The sequence below is a fragment of the Bubalus kerabau genome, chromosome 9 (genome assembly GCF_029407905.1).
Source record: "Bubalus kerabau isolate K-KA32 ecotype Philippines breed swamp buffalo chromosome 9, PCC_UOA_SB_1v2, whole genome shotgun sequence".
NCBI classification, from domain to species: Eukaryota; Metazoa; Chordata; class Mammalia; order Artiodactyla; family Bovidae; genus Bubalus; species Bubalus kerabau.
In genome coordinates this window covers 26374062-26388166 of record NC_073632.1, presented here as the reverse complement: position 1 = coordinate 26388166, position 14105 = coordinate 26374062, and the positions used below count along the sequence as shown (strand labels likewise).

Here is a 14105-nt window from a genome sequence, read left to right as displayed (position 1 = left end):
TTTCATGATAATATTATTTGATATTGTTTTACACTCTTAGAGATTGGCTGTGGGAGAACTAACGGAAAACGGTTTGACGTTGGAAGAATGGTTACCTTCAACATGGATTACAGACACTCTTCCCCGAAGATGCCCATTTGTGCCACAGATGGGTGATGAGGTATTTTTTAACTTCTAAAAAATATCCTTTGTTTCATTCAAATAACTTTAAATACTTTTTACAGCTCTTGAAACAGAATTCTAGAGAATTTTAGCAGTTTTATGAAGTATCTCATATCTCAGTTTACGTTTTGTAGCTCTGTATGGAAAAAAGGAAAATTAAGAGGAAAGCTTTAATAATGTTTTTTATGGCTGCTATAAAAATTGCAATAGCAAATTAAATATTGTAAGAGAATAGAGGTTTATTAGCATTTAAAAAACTAGTATGTATTTTTTAATAAGAGGATGTTGTGGCCAGTTTTCTTTTTCCTAAAATATATGGTAAAGGAAAAGCAAAATTTAACATTTGTTTATTTTTAATTGAAGGGTAATTATGTGTTTTATTTTTTCTATTTCATAAAAGTATTTTATTAATGTTTAAATAACTATAATGTTCATAATGTTTCTTAGATCTTTAAAAAAAATGTTATCTTCCAATTATCATTTAATTTTTTGAGAAAATGTGATTAGTCCTGATTAGTCATCATTTTGGACTATGTTTTTGTGAATTTAAAATGAAAATATACTAGACCAAAGTTTTCCACTCAGGAGTACATGTCTCCTTGTTTTTTGTGTAAATGTTAAGAGGCAGGGTTATCTGGTATTCAGTAGGTTTACAGTGAAAAGTTAGGATAAACTTGGATAGCATTTTTCAACAAGCTCAGCTGTTTTAGTTGTGGGAAGAACACTTGGTATCAGAGTGCTGTATTCACGTACCAGTTCTAGCAGTAGTCAGGAGTCACTTAAATTTGACCTCCCTAAATGAGAATAAATACATGCCTTGCTCTCTTCATAAGGATAAAATATATTTGAAAATAGATTATTCATTTTAAAGTTCCCTGCCTTTGTATAAACTCCTTGCTACAAAATAGGTAAACAGTAAACTAAACATGACCCCAAGTTACAACATACTTTATTATACAACCTAAAATAAAGTGGTGAGACCAAAAAGCCAAAAAGTAACTGCTTATCCTTAACCTTTTAATGTTATTTAGAACACTGGGTATTATTAAGTGATAGTAGGACAGCTGAAGGAAAAGAAAGAAGGATAAAATCAAAATATTAGAATTTCTTTTCATTTACAGGACATTAAATCTCCTACAGTTTTAGTTGATACTGTGCATTTGGGTTAAAGGAGACACATGCAAGTTTTAAAATTGTGACACTATTTACTTTTTAGGTTTATTATTTCCGACAAGGACACGAAGCATATGTTGAGATGGCCCGGAAAAATAAAATTTATAGTATAAATCCCAAAAAACAACCATGGCATAAAATGGAACTGCGGGTATGGTGTTTATGATTCAAAGCCCCAAAAGATGTGATTATAGAGAAGGTTGTATTTAATGTTATTATTTTCACTGTAAGAAACTGTATCATGAAGATAGCCTTTTCTTTTAATTGAAATAATTCATAGGCATAGATTTTTAAAGAAACTTAAGATTAAGTTATATATATTCTAATAGTTTATAAGTTGGGACTAAAATGTAATTATGGTGAGAATTGGACATTAACATATTAAGGCAAACTTCATCTTTGTAAATTTGAAAGTATTTCTAGATTTATCAGCAATAGTTCAAAATTATTTCTCAGTCTTTGGAACTGTATTAGAAAATTCTTATTTCATTAAGGTTTTCTTTCTTTTTTTTAATTGATATATAGTTTGCATACCATCAAAGTGCACCAGTTTAAGTATACAGCTCAGTGGGTTTTTATACATACATACAAAATAGTCACCTAGTGTTTAACAGATTATTTTGTGAATACGGTTTCTTATTTTCTGTATCTTCTTCAGGAACAAGAACTGATGAAAATAGTTGGCATAAAGTATGAAGTGGGATTGCCTACCCTTTGCTGCCTTAAACTTGCTTTTCTAGATCCTGATACTGGTAAACTGACCGGTGGATCATTTACAATGAAGTAAGGACTGTTGAAAGAGGCAGTAGTTTCTTAGTATTGTAGATTGTTTTTCAAGATTTGGGTACATTTGAATGTATTTTAGATATCTGTAGTTATGTGACCTGATCAGTTTGTTTCTGTTTTAATAGGTACCATGATATGCCTGATGTTATAGATTTCCTCGTCTTGAGACAACAATTTGATGATGCAAAATATAGGCGGTGGAATATAGGTGCGTTATTTATTTAGAAGTTGCAATGATCGTTTTATCTAATAAATGATTTATGTTTTTCATTATTTAGATAATCAGATAAATATTGCCATTTGTGGCAATGTCAATAGGAAAGTAAGATATTGTATCAGGAATTTGGGGTATTTTTTTGTTTGCTTGTCTGTTTTAAAGAATAATAATACTTTTAAACTAGATGATGTTGAAATCTGAATATTTTTTCTCATATTTCGTAACTATGTATAAGATTGTTTATAACTATTCCTTTTGTTAGTACATGTACTGAAATAAATTTTTATCCAAAAGAAGTAATGACAGAATTCAAACTTGAAACAAAGGATGTCTTCCTTTGAAAATGTTTAATTGTACTGGGACCTAAACTAAACTGACGTTTTTCTTTTATTGGGTACCTCTGTTAAAACTAATACTGTAACCAAGACTCAAAAAACTTTAGAAAACCTTAAAAGTCTCCAGGCATTTAAGGTACTTTAATTTATATACAGATGGTTATGCTATTTACTAGAGTATTTAAGAATTTCTAAACGGACCACTCTGGAGTAGAGTATCATGCTTATATGCTATATTTTGCTTTGAGAAAGCACCTCAGTTGATACAGCATTTCATTCCTCCTCTAGTACCGTTGGAAGGGATTAGTGTGGTGGTTTGTTTATTGTTTGGTCTTGGTAAATACAGAGATTTACATGTGTGCTATAGTGAAAGTCACTCAGTTGTGTCTGACTCTGTACGACCCTATGGACTGTACAGTCCTTGGAATTCTCCAGTCCAGGATACTGGAGTGGGTAACCTTGCCCTTCTCCAGAGGATCTTCCCAACCCAGTGATTGACCCAGGTTTCCTGCATTGCAGTCGGATTCTTTAGCAGCTGAGCCACAAGGGAAGCCCAAGAATATTGGAGTGGGTATACCTGTGTGCTATAAAAAGAAAAATTATGGAAGTGTAGTCATTAAAAATAGGGACATGCAAGCTGTAGAAAAAAATTTACATCCCATGTACCATTTCTCTGAAAGCTTTGAAAGACGTGTTCCATCAAATTTTGTTATTCAGTCGCTTAGTTGTGTCTGACTCTTTATGACCCCATGGACTGCAGCATGCCAGGTTTCTCTGTCCTCCACCATTTCCTGGAGCTTGCTTAAACTCATGTCCATTGAGTCGGTGATGCCATCCAACCCTCTCATCCTCTGTCGTCCCCTTCTCCTTCTGCCCTCAGTCTTTCCCAGCATCAGGGTCTTTTCAAATGAGTCAACTCTTTGCATCAGGTGGCCAAAGTATTGGAGTTTCAGCTTCAACATCAGTCGTTCCAGTGAACACCCAGGACTGATCTCCTTTAGGATGGACTGGTTGGATCTCCTTGCAGTCCAAGGGACTCTCAAGAGTCTTCTCCAACATCACAGTTCAAAAGCATACATTTTTTGGCACTCAGCCTTGTTTATGGTCCAACTCTCACATCCATACATGACTACTTGAAGAACCATATCTTTGACTAGACAAACCTTTGTTGGTAAAGTAATGTCTCTGCTTTTTAGTACACTGTCTAGGTTTGTCATAGCTTTTCTTCCAAGGAGCAGGCATCTTTTAAATTTATTGCTGTAGTCACTATCTGCAGAGATTTTGTTTGGATCCCAAGAAAATAAAGTCTCACTGTTTCCATTGTTTCTGTGTCTATTTGCCACGAAGTGATAGGACCTGTTGACATGACCTTACTTTTTGAATGTTGAGTTTTAAGCCAGTTTTTTCACTTTCCTCTTTCACCTTCATCAAGAGGCTCTTTAGTTCCTCTTTGCTTTCGGTCTTAAGAGTGGTGTCATCTGCATATCTGAGGTTATCGATGTTTCTCCAGGCAGTCTTGATTACAGCTTTGTGCTTCATCTAGCCTGGCATTTCACATGATGTACTCTGCTTATAAGTTAAATAAGCAGGGTGACAATATACATCCTTGACCTACTCCTTTTCCAATTTTGAACCAGTCCATTGCTGTGTTCGGTTTTTCTATCAAATAAGGAAATAATAAAGACTAGGAATCTCAGTAAGAGACAGGAAATTCAGGACAGGAAAGCGCCAAAAGAAATTCCCAAGTAATAGTCAGCAGAAGTCTCAGAATACTATCTGTCTGGCAAGTCTGTAAAACAGTCCAGAAGACACTGTCCTCTTAGAGAGAAATCTTCAGGAGAAAAAGTAAAACTGATAAATTGTCTAACATGTTTGACTTTGACTTTATTGTCATTATTGTGGGAAATTATCTATTGAAGACTGTTTTATAGTTTGAGTTGTTAGAAAATGTAGGGAAATTATTCATAAAATTCAGAGAAAATGAAGTGATTATACAGATTTTTGCGAGAAAGGAATTGTGTGCTATTGGACTCATTAGTGAACAATATTTATACAGTATAGCCTGACAGAGGACAACTGAAAATGGATTAAACAAAATGCACATACCCTTTATATACAGTTATATGGAGACAGGCCAATACTTAATGTCTGAACTTGATGAGTAAAGGAATAGCTATATACTCACTTAGAAAACTGTAAGTAAATTCAAGAAGAAAGAGTTAAAAGTTCTTGGTTTTGGATATAAGCCTTTGGTACATGTGATTTTTAAAATTATTTCCATGTGTTGATAAGATTAATTTCATCTCTTTTAAAAATTTTATTTATTTTTGGCTGTGGTGCATCTTTGTTGCTACATGGGCTTTTCTCTAGCTGTGGAGAGCTGGCTTACTCTCTGGTTGCGATACACAGGCTTCTTGTTGCAGCTGCTTCTCTCACTGCAGAGCACAGGCTCTGTGTCACATGGGCTCAGTAGTTGCTGCTCCCGGGCTCGGGAGCACATGCTGAATAGTTGTTGCACTCAGGCAGGCTTAGTTGCTTTGCGCCATATGGATTAGGAATCAAACCCCTGTCTCCTGCATTGGCAGGCGGATTCTTTACCACTGATCCACCAGGGAAGTTTTCTCATCTCTGATTTTTAAGGACATGCATCTGCCAATAAGTTGGCAGAACAAATATTACGAGTTAGAACCCAGGAATATTCCAGAAATGTACCGACAACATAAGTAAGGAAATAATGGCAAGCATTGTTCATATTGAAGAGATACTCCAAATGGACGTACATCAGAATGTTCTCATTTGGATCTTATAATTTTAAATGTATAAATTACTGTTAATGTTTCTTCTAAAGTTGGTAACTAGTTAATCTTCTATTTCTGAAGATGTTTTTACCAACTGCCATTTAAAATTACATCAGTAATAATTACTTCGGCCAGTCCTTAAGGCTTCGGCCAGTCCTTAAGGCTTACTCTGGTAGACTCTGCTGCTGCTAAGTCACTTCAGTTGTGTCCGACTCTGTGTGACCCCATAGACGGCAGCCCACCAGGCTCCCCTGTCCCTTGGATTCTCCAGGCAAGAACATTGGAGTGGGTTGTCATTTCCTTCTCCAGTGGATGAAAGTGAAAAGTGAAAGGGAAGTCGCTCAGTCGTGCCTGACTCTTAGCGACCCCATGGACTGCAGCCAACCAGGCTCCTCCGCTGGTAGACTCTATTCTAATTTTATTGTCATTATCATACAGTATCATTCATTGTGGTACGGCACATGTTATCCAGTTCTTCTTCTTTAGCATAATGTCATCAGTCTAAGTAGGATCACAAGAAATAGCTTTATGAAACTCATTACTGTGTTTACTCTTCAGGTGTTGGTGATGTCAGTAATGCTGCTTCTTAAATTATGTAATGTCTTCTCACTAAGTATAGTGTCACTAATATGTATCTCAGGAGCAGTTAGAGACTCTCTAGTAATAGCTCATATTTCCCTGTTAATATTTGCTGTTTGAATGCTTGAATTTGAACCTAAATTTGATCTCAGTGCATGCTCACCCAGAATATGTATATACACACATATATATAACTCAGCAACATGCAGTTGTGTTCTATTAACAGCCTGGTTCCAACTTTCCTTTTTTGTCATTATATTTATTTTTTTCAAAGCATTTTATGCTCCTACAGTTGGCCGTCCATAGCCACAGATTCAGCCAACCTTGCAGCAAAAATATTATGGAGAAAAAAAATTTCCAGAAAGTTCCAGAAAGCGAATTTGAATTTGCCTTATGCTGGCCAACTATTTACATAGTATTTACAGCTGTTTTGATAGCACTTACATTGTATTAACTATATTATAAATAATCTAGAGATTATTTAAAGTATGCGGGAAGGTATATGTAGGTTATATGCACGTACACATGATTTTATATATGGAAGTTGAGTATCCACAGATTTTGGTATCTGAAGTGTCGTGCAGCCAGTCAGTCCGCCACAGATATTGAAGGATGACTACATGTCTTTGTACATTGTTAAATCCTTTTTGGTAAAAAAAAATGTGAATATAAACACTTTTTTAAATGGGTTTGAAAATGAAACTGATTCAGATAAGATTAATTTGTTTAAAGTGACATGGATAAGTTATTTGAACTCAAATCTTTCAGACTTAACCAGGAGAAAAATCACTTAAGTACTATGAGAGCTTAGAAAGGGGAAAGCATGGCAAAAAGGCAGGGAGTAGTTAACAGTTTTCATATGACATGGGGGGAACGTGAGGAGATAGCTTATCAGAGTCTTTGAGGAAAGCAGTTTTCAGTAATATGACAGTAGCTGAATGCAGTTGGCTAAGGAAAAGGTTATAGAGTGCTGTCTGTTTTACAAAGGTTAGTTTTTGTTTTGTTTTTTCTTTCTGTAGGAAGGAAAAGTGAGTGTAAAGTGATAGATTGGTAAAAATGTTTAAAATGAGTGAATTTCTCCTTACCATAATAAATGGTAAAAAATGGTCTGAAAGGTGATAAGTCACACTTCAGGTGTGCTTGTTATATAACTTTTCCTCTCAGTATTGCTGATTTTATTTATTTACTAATTTATTTTGGAGTGTGTAGGTCATTTTTTATAGGTCTTTTAATAATAATACAGGCTTTTTAGCATCTTAAAGGGATACTTGGGAAAGAGGAGCAGCAGCAGCGTTTCATTTAAGAGTAATGAGATGGCTTTTATTCTTGTCCAGGTGACCGTTTCAGATCAGTCATAGATGATGCCTGGTGGTTTGGAACAATTGAGAGCCAGGAACCGCTTCAGCCTGAGTACCCTGATAGTTTGTTCCAGTGCTACAATGTTTGGTAAGGAAGTATTGTGTTTTGGTTCAGCCTGACTTACTTTGAATGTTTTCCCCATCTGTTAAAATGCTAAAGATACTCCTTTTAAACACTGAAGTAGTTACTTTATTTTTCAGTGTGATTTTATTGAAATTGCAATGCAGTGTTTAGATTTTTTAATATAAAGGTTTTCCTTTCTTTAAGCTGGGACAATGGAGATACAGAAAAGATGAGTCCTTGGGATATGGAGCTTATACCTAACAATGGTAAGTGTAAAGTTTGTCTGTTACGGAATTCATTTCTTAAATAAAAATCTGATTTGATAACTTGTAGGTACAAAGAGTTCTTGATGAAGAGCAAGTAGAAAATATTCATTCCACATGCATTTTTATTGACCCTGGAGGTAGGGGAGGCATAATAGTGACTAGACTAAACATAATCCTTGTCCACTTGGAATTTGTAGTTTAAGAGGGAAGGTTGACGATAATTACAGCAAAATATACTGATTTGCTTGTTGTTATTCACTGTAGAAGATGAGCACTTGGGAGCAAAGATATTTTTACAACTCCAGCAAAATACATAGAATACAGCATAATACTGAGAGGTCAGGCTTTTTTGAATGAAGTACAGATTCATATCCTAGCTCTGCCATCTTTTCTCTGTGTCATCTTGACAAGTTCCTTTACGCCTTGAAACTCGAGATGTTTAGTATTCAGTCTTTGGAACTATAAACTAATACTTTCCTTATAGGGCTGCTATGAGAATTAAATGATATCATATGTGTAAAGTGCTTATTATAGAGCCTGACACATGTAAGGTCTCAATGAGTAGGTAATTATAATAACTGTCATTTTGCATATGGCCTGACACATTGCCTTAGAATTTGGGAGTTAGCCATTGGCAGTAAGTATGACATCTTCCTGGAACTGAGAAAAGACCAGTGTGTCTAAGCCTGGATATTGCATTTTCTATTTCATTGCCCATGTTTGTTTCAGTTTAAGAAAATAAAACACATACAACTGTATATGTCTAAAAAGGTTTAAAGAATGGGGATATGAGGACTTCCACAAATTATCTTTTACATTACTGTTTGTTTTTTTAATAGCATGTTACTTTTACTATCAGATAAGAATTTTTTAAAAAAGAAAAACAACCTGACTTGTAACATAGTAGAAGTGATCATTTACAAATGGAATATCTCACTAATTATTATATTCAAAAAATTCAGAAAAAAGATAATGTGAAAAAAGTAAACCCAATCTGGTAAATCTTAGAAATGAGAAAATGGTCATGCGGATTTTGATTAAGACTAGTTCTTTCTAGAAATTGTCACTTTGAGAGACCAGTACCAATAATGTCTTTTTCATCTCATTGCTAAATTAGAGTTGTTTAATACTGTACAATGTCTTAATCGGCTTGTAAATGTGTTACATGACTTACCTTCCAGTTTTATTTCTCTCCTTTGTGAAGGTTTGAATTTGAACTCATATCAGACTACTGTGAATGTGAGAGAAATGAAGCCAATAGATATAATCCCTGGGGTACTTCTTGAAATGAATGAGTAACAGTAATACGCTGTTGTTTCCTACCTCAGTATATTGCTGTGTGGAGGGGGTGATTTTTGTTGTTTTTGTTCTATTCAGTTATACATACATAGGCACTCAAGAGTTTAATTACATTTCGAGAGGAGGAGTTTCGTGACCAGATAGTAGCATATTTCCAAATGTTTCTCTCCTGAAGTCTTGTTCAAAGAAAAATTGCCTTGGCAGATTTGTAGTTTTTATGTCACCACCACCCCCTAATTATTTTATTAAAGATTCAGACGTGCAGAAAGCATACCTTCATCGTTTAAGAGCAAAAAGCCTAAGCATCATCTGTCATTATTCATAATTCTGACTGTCCCTACACTTTTAGAAAAACAGTGAGGCTTTGATTAAAACATTTCTGAAAAAAAAATACCACTTTTGTTCAAATTCACATGGCATGTTTTATCAGAGTAAATTAGAGATTATATATTATGAAATGATTCAGAACTTTTTTTAATTTTCATGATTTTGGAGGAATACTTTCTCCTTCACCTGTAACTGATAATAAAGCAAGTTGTGAGGTATAATTTTGGAGAAGTAATTACATGCTCATCTAGAAAATTAATTATGAAATTAATGTTGTAAAGAATAAATTTTATTGGCTCTTGAAACATAACTTTCCTTTAATGAAAATAAAGAATAATACTTACCAAATCTTTACAAAGGTATAGTTTAATTTTATAAAAATATCAACTCTGATTCTAAAGGTAACTTAAATATTACTGATATTACCACATATTTTCATTAAATCTCATTTCTTTCTATTTCAGCTGTATTTCCTGAAGAACTAGGTACCAGTGTTCCTTTAACCGATGTTGAAACCAGATCATTGATCTATAAGCCTCTTGATGGTGAATGGGGTTCCAATCCCAGGGATGAAGAATGTGAAAGAATTGTTACAGGGATAAACCAGTTGATGACACTAGGTAAATAATAACAACATATGAAAAAATATATATGTATATACTCTCTCTCTATGTGTGTGTGTGTGTGTGGGTGTGGGTGTGTGTATCTATCCATTTACATATATATGCATGAAGATAGCTAGAAAATGTTGCCAGTAAGCAAAGGAAAAAAAAATTTTTTATTCAAGCAAAATTATTTTTTGTTATAAGTCAGTGTTTTCAAATATTTTTAAGTGATTTTTTAAATGCAATTTTACACAAGACTCAAATATCTAAAACAATTATAAATGCTTTAGTTGAATTTCAGTGCCTGCCAAAGACTGTTTAGACTACTGCACAGTTAACACTCATTTCACATGCTAGCAAGGTATATGCTCAAATCCTTCAAGCGAGGCATCAGCCAGTATGTGAATCAAGAACTTCCAGATGTGTAAGCTAGATTTAGAAAAGGCAGAGGAACCAGAGATCAAATTGCCAACATCCATTGGATCATAGAGAAAGCAAGGGAGTACCAAAAAAACGTCTGCTTCTGCTTCATTGACTGTGCTAAAGCCTTTGACTGTGTGGATCACAGCAAACTGTGGAAAATTTCTTAAGAGATGAGAATACTAGACCACCTTACCTGCCTCCTGTGAAATCTGTATGCAGGTCAAAAAGCAACAGTTAGAACCAGACATGGAACAGACTGGTTCCAAATTGGGAAGAGAGTATGTCAAGGATGTATATTGTCACCCTGCTTATTTAACTTCTATGCAGAGTACATTATGAAAAATGCTGGGCTGGATGAATCACAAGCTGGAATCAAGATTCCTGGAAGAAATATCAACAACCTCAGATATACAGATGATTCCACTGTAGTGGCAGAAAGCAAAGAAAGAGGAGCTAAAGAGCCTCTTGACGAGGGTGAAGGAGGAGAGTGAAAAAGCTGGCTTAAAACTCAACATTCAAAAAACTTGAGATCATAGCCTACAGTCCCATCACTTCATGGCGAAGAGACGGAGAAAAAGTGAAAATAGTGACAGTCTTTATTTTCTTAGGCTCCAAAATCACTACAGATGGTGACTGCAGCAATGAAATTAAAAGATTCTTGGTCCTTGGAAGAAAAGCTATGACAAACCTAGACAGCATATTAAGAAGCAGAGGCATCACTTTGCTGACCAAGGTCCCTGTAGTCAAAGCTTTGGTTTTTCCAGTAGTCATGTTATGGATGTGAGAGTTGTACCTTAAAGAAGGCTGGATGCCAAAGAATTGACTCTTTCAAATATGGTACTGGAGAATACTCTTGAGAGCCCCTTGTACTGCAAGGAGATCAAGCCAGTCAGTCCTAAAAGAAATCAACCCCGAACGTTCATTGGAAGGACTGATGCTGAAGCTCCAATACTTTGGCTTTGGGGATCAGCCGACTCATTGGAAAAGACCCTGATGTTGGGAAAGATTGAGGGCAAGAGGAGAAGGGGGTGACAGAGGATGAGATATATTTATAGTATCAATAGTGAGGGACAGGGAAGCCTGGTGTGCTGCAGTCCTTCGGACACAAAGAGTCACACACAAGTTATCAGTCGAACAACAGCAAACTGAATTTCAGAGTGAGAGCTCCAGCAAGGCCAGGGGGTACCAGTGAAAAATGTAAATCCTCCAGAACCTAATTTTAAAACCCTTGACATACTTAACGCTGGAATGATGTAAATTAGAGGAGGAGGGTTGAAAGCTGAGTTATATGGGTAGGTATACCATTTTCCCTCTTAACTTGATATACATATACACAATAGAATATTGTAAAGGGAGAGATGAGGGTATATGAACTGCTTTGCTTTGTTTGAAGAAAGAACAGTGACCATAGAACATAATTATCTGAACTCTGGGTAGACAAAATACATACTGAGTAGGTATACATTTGAGTAAGGAATCTGCTTCAAAGAATCTAAGGCAGAAATTACTGTGAATAAGAGCCGAAGACATTGGAGACACATATTGGATGATATTTTCATCTGATGTCTTTTATAAGATGGCAACTTAATGAATTACTGTCTCACATACTATCTTAAGTAATTTTAGTAATTATGTCAAAACAATTACTACCAAACACATAGATTCAGGAATGACCTGGTTTTAATTATGTAAATACATGTGGATGTTCTTTAATAGGTCAGATTTATATATTGTCTATCATCTTTTCTAAAGAATCTTTGAATAACATTCCTAGAATTTTGCAGTACAGATGCAGACATAATAAAAAGTGAGTCTGTGTTAGCTAAATTGTATGTTTTTTCTGTCAAAAGATAGTGGTAGACTTTATGTGGATTTGAACTTAAGGCTTATATCAAGAAGAATTGTGAAGTACTTTAAGCAATAAAAAGACGAATTTATAAACTTACTTGTTCATTTATTTTAGATATTGCTTCAGCATTTGTGGCCCCTGTGGATCTGCAAGCATATCCTATGTATTGCACTGTAGTGGCATATCCAACGGATTTAAGTACGATTAAACAGAGACTGGAGAACAGGTTTTACAGGTTAGAATCATTTGCTTGCTGTAGCTACTGCCAAAGGAAAGCTAAATGATTCTTTCAACCATTTACTGATCCTCCTAGCAGTGTTTCTCAAATTTTAACGCACATCCCATTTAACAGTGGGATCTTGTTAAAAATGCAGAATCTGGTAGTAGGTTTACAGTAAACCTGAGATACTGCCTTTCTAACAAGTTCCCAGTGATGCTGGTGCTGCTGGTTTGTGGACCACACTTAGAAATAAATATGAACAACGGTCACTCTCTTCATACTGTATTTTATGAATTTATCCAACGTGTTTTATTTTCTCTTAGATAGCACATTGAGATATTTGTTCATGGGTTTTTCATAGAATAATATTAAAAATTGTTCTCTTATTAATTTAGCTTATGAATACTTCTTAAAAGTGAAATTAGGAAAATTTGGGCTACTTTATGATAGTTGTAGCTTAGTTTGAAATATAACTAGAGTTTTTAAAAGATGTAATTTCATTTAATTTGCATCTGCTGGTTAGCAGTTTTGATAAACATTGAGTTCTAATCTTGGGCAGACTTTGTAGGTTTATTGGCTAACATGTCTTAAATTTTTTTTGACATAAATGAAATCATTCTTTTAGCTTTCATCTTTCTTAATGACTTTTGCTTAGCAGGCCAATAGCATTTTAACTTAACTAATACTGCATTAAAACTTAATTTTTGTGACCTGTTTTATGTTACTGCAATTATTTATACTGCTATTTACTTAAGTTACTATTTAACTTAAGGAAAATTTTCATCATATTTTGTATTCATATTTTTAATGTAAATTGTTTTCTACACTCTAATAGTTGGACTATATCTAGAAAGATAAATTTCTGCCATCTCCAACCATTGTTAAAAATGTACTTTCTCATAGAAATTGTGCTCAGCATAAGAACTGCTAAGGTGTACTCTTTTACATTGCAGCATAATTAGGCTTTTTGGCTTTAGCCTAGCTTAGTAATCAATTGAGGAAAAGAACTTTTGAAACAGAGTCCTTACTTAAATTAGAAATGACCTGATTTTTAACCAGATAATGTAGTTATAGACCTGCTGCTGCTGCTAAGTCACTTCATTCGTGTCCAACTCTGTGCGACCCCATAGACAGCAGCCCAGTAGGCTCCCCTGTCCCTGGGATTCTCCAGGCAAGAACACTGGAGTAGGTTGCCATTTCCTTCTCCAATGCATGAAAGTGAAAAGTGAAAGTGAAGTTTCTCAGTCGTGTCCGACTCTTAGCAACCCCAAGGACTGCAGCCTATCAGGCTCCTCCGTCCATGGGATTTTCCAGGCGAGAGTACTGGAGTGGGGTGCCATTGCCTTCTCCAGTTATAGACCTGAGTTATGTTCTTATTTCATAATAATGAAGCCATCATGAGCTATTTCACTGTTTCAGGCTCTTTTGCTTCTTCTCTGTTCATTGGCTTCAGACTTCCTACAGTTTATAGCGCCTCTTTGGCACTTCTAGTTCAGTCTTAAACCACTATCAGTTTGCCCTACTGATATTAAATCCTCATGCCTTACTTTACACACAGTTTCTATAGGGTACTTTGAAAATGGCCTGTGATTCTTTCATTAGAATGAGCCATGGAGATACTATTGGAAACTTACAGAAGCTTTT

The 14105-nt window shown here is 35.0% G+C and overlaps 1 protein-coding gene across 4 annotated transcripts in view; it reads left to right on the top strand.

Annotated features, from left to right (window-relative positions):
* PHIP (pleckstrin homology domain interacting protein) overlaps positions 1–14105 on the top strand; it is a 129129-nt gene that overhangs the window by 94885 nt on the left and 20139 nt on the right. For all 4 annotated transcript variants that reach the window (XM_055534849.1, XM_055534851.1, XM_055534850.1 and 1 more), the window contains exons 24-31: positions 41–160; positions 1379–1486; positions 1994–2118; positions 2247–2329; positions 7385–7496; positions 7677–7738; positions 9829–9984; positions 12356–12476. In XM_055534849.1, the coding sequence (XP_055390824.1) occupies positions 41–160; positions 1379–1486; positions 1994–2118; positions 2247–2329; positions 7385–7496; positions 7677–7738; positions 9829–9984; positions 12356–12476 (887 nt within the window). The remainder of the gene's footprint in view (positions 1–40; positions 161–1378; positions 1487–1993; positions 2119–2246; positions 2330–7384; positions 7497–7676; positions 7739–9828; positions 9985–12355; positions 12477–14105) is intronic.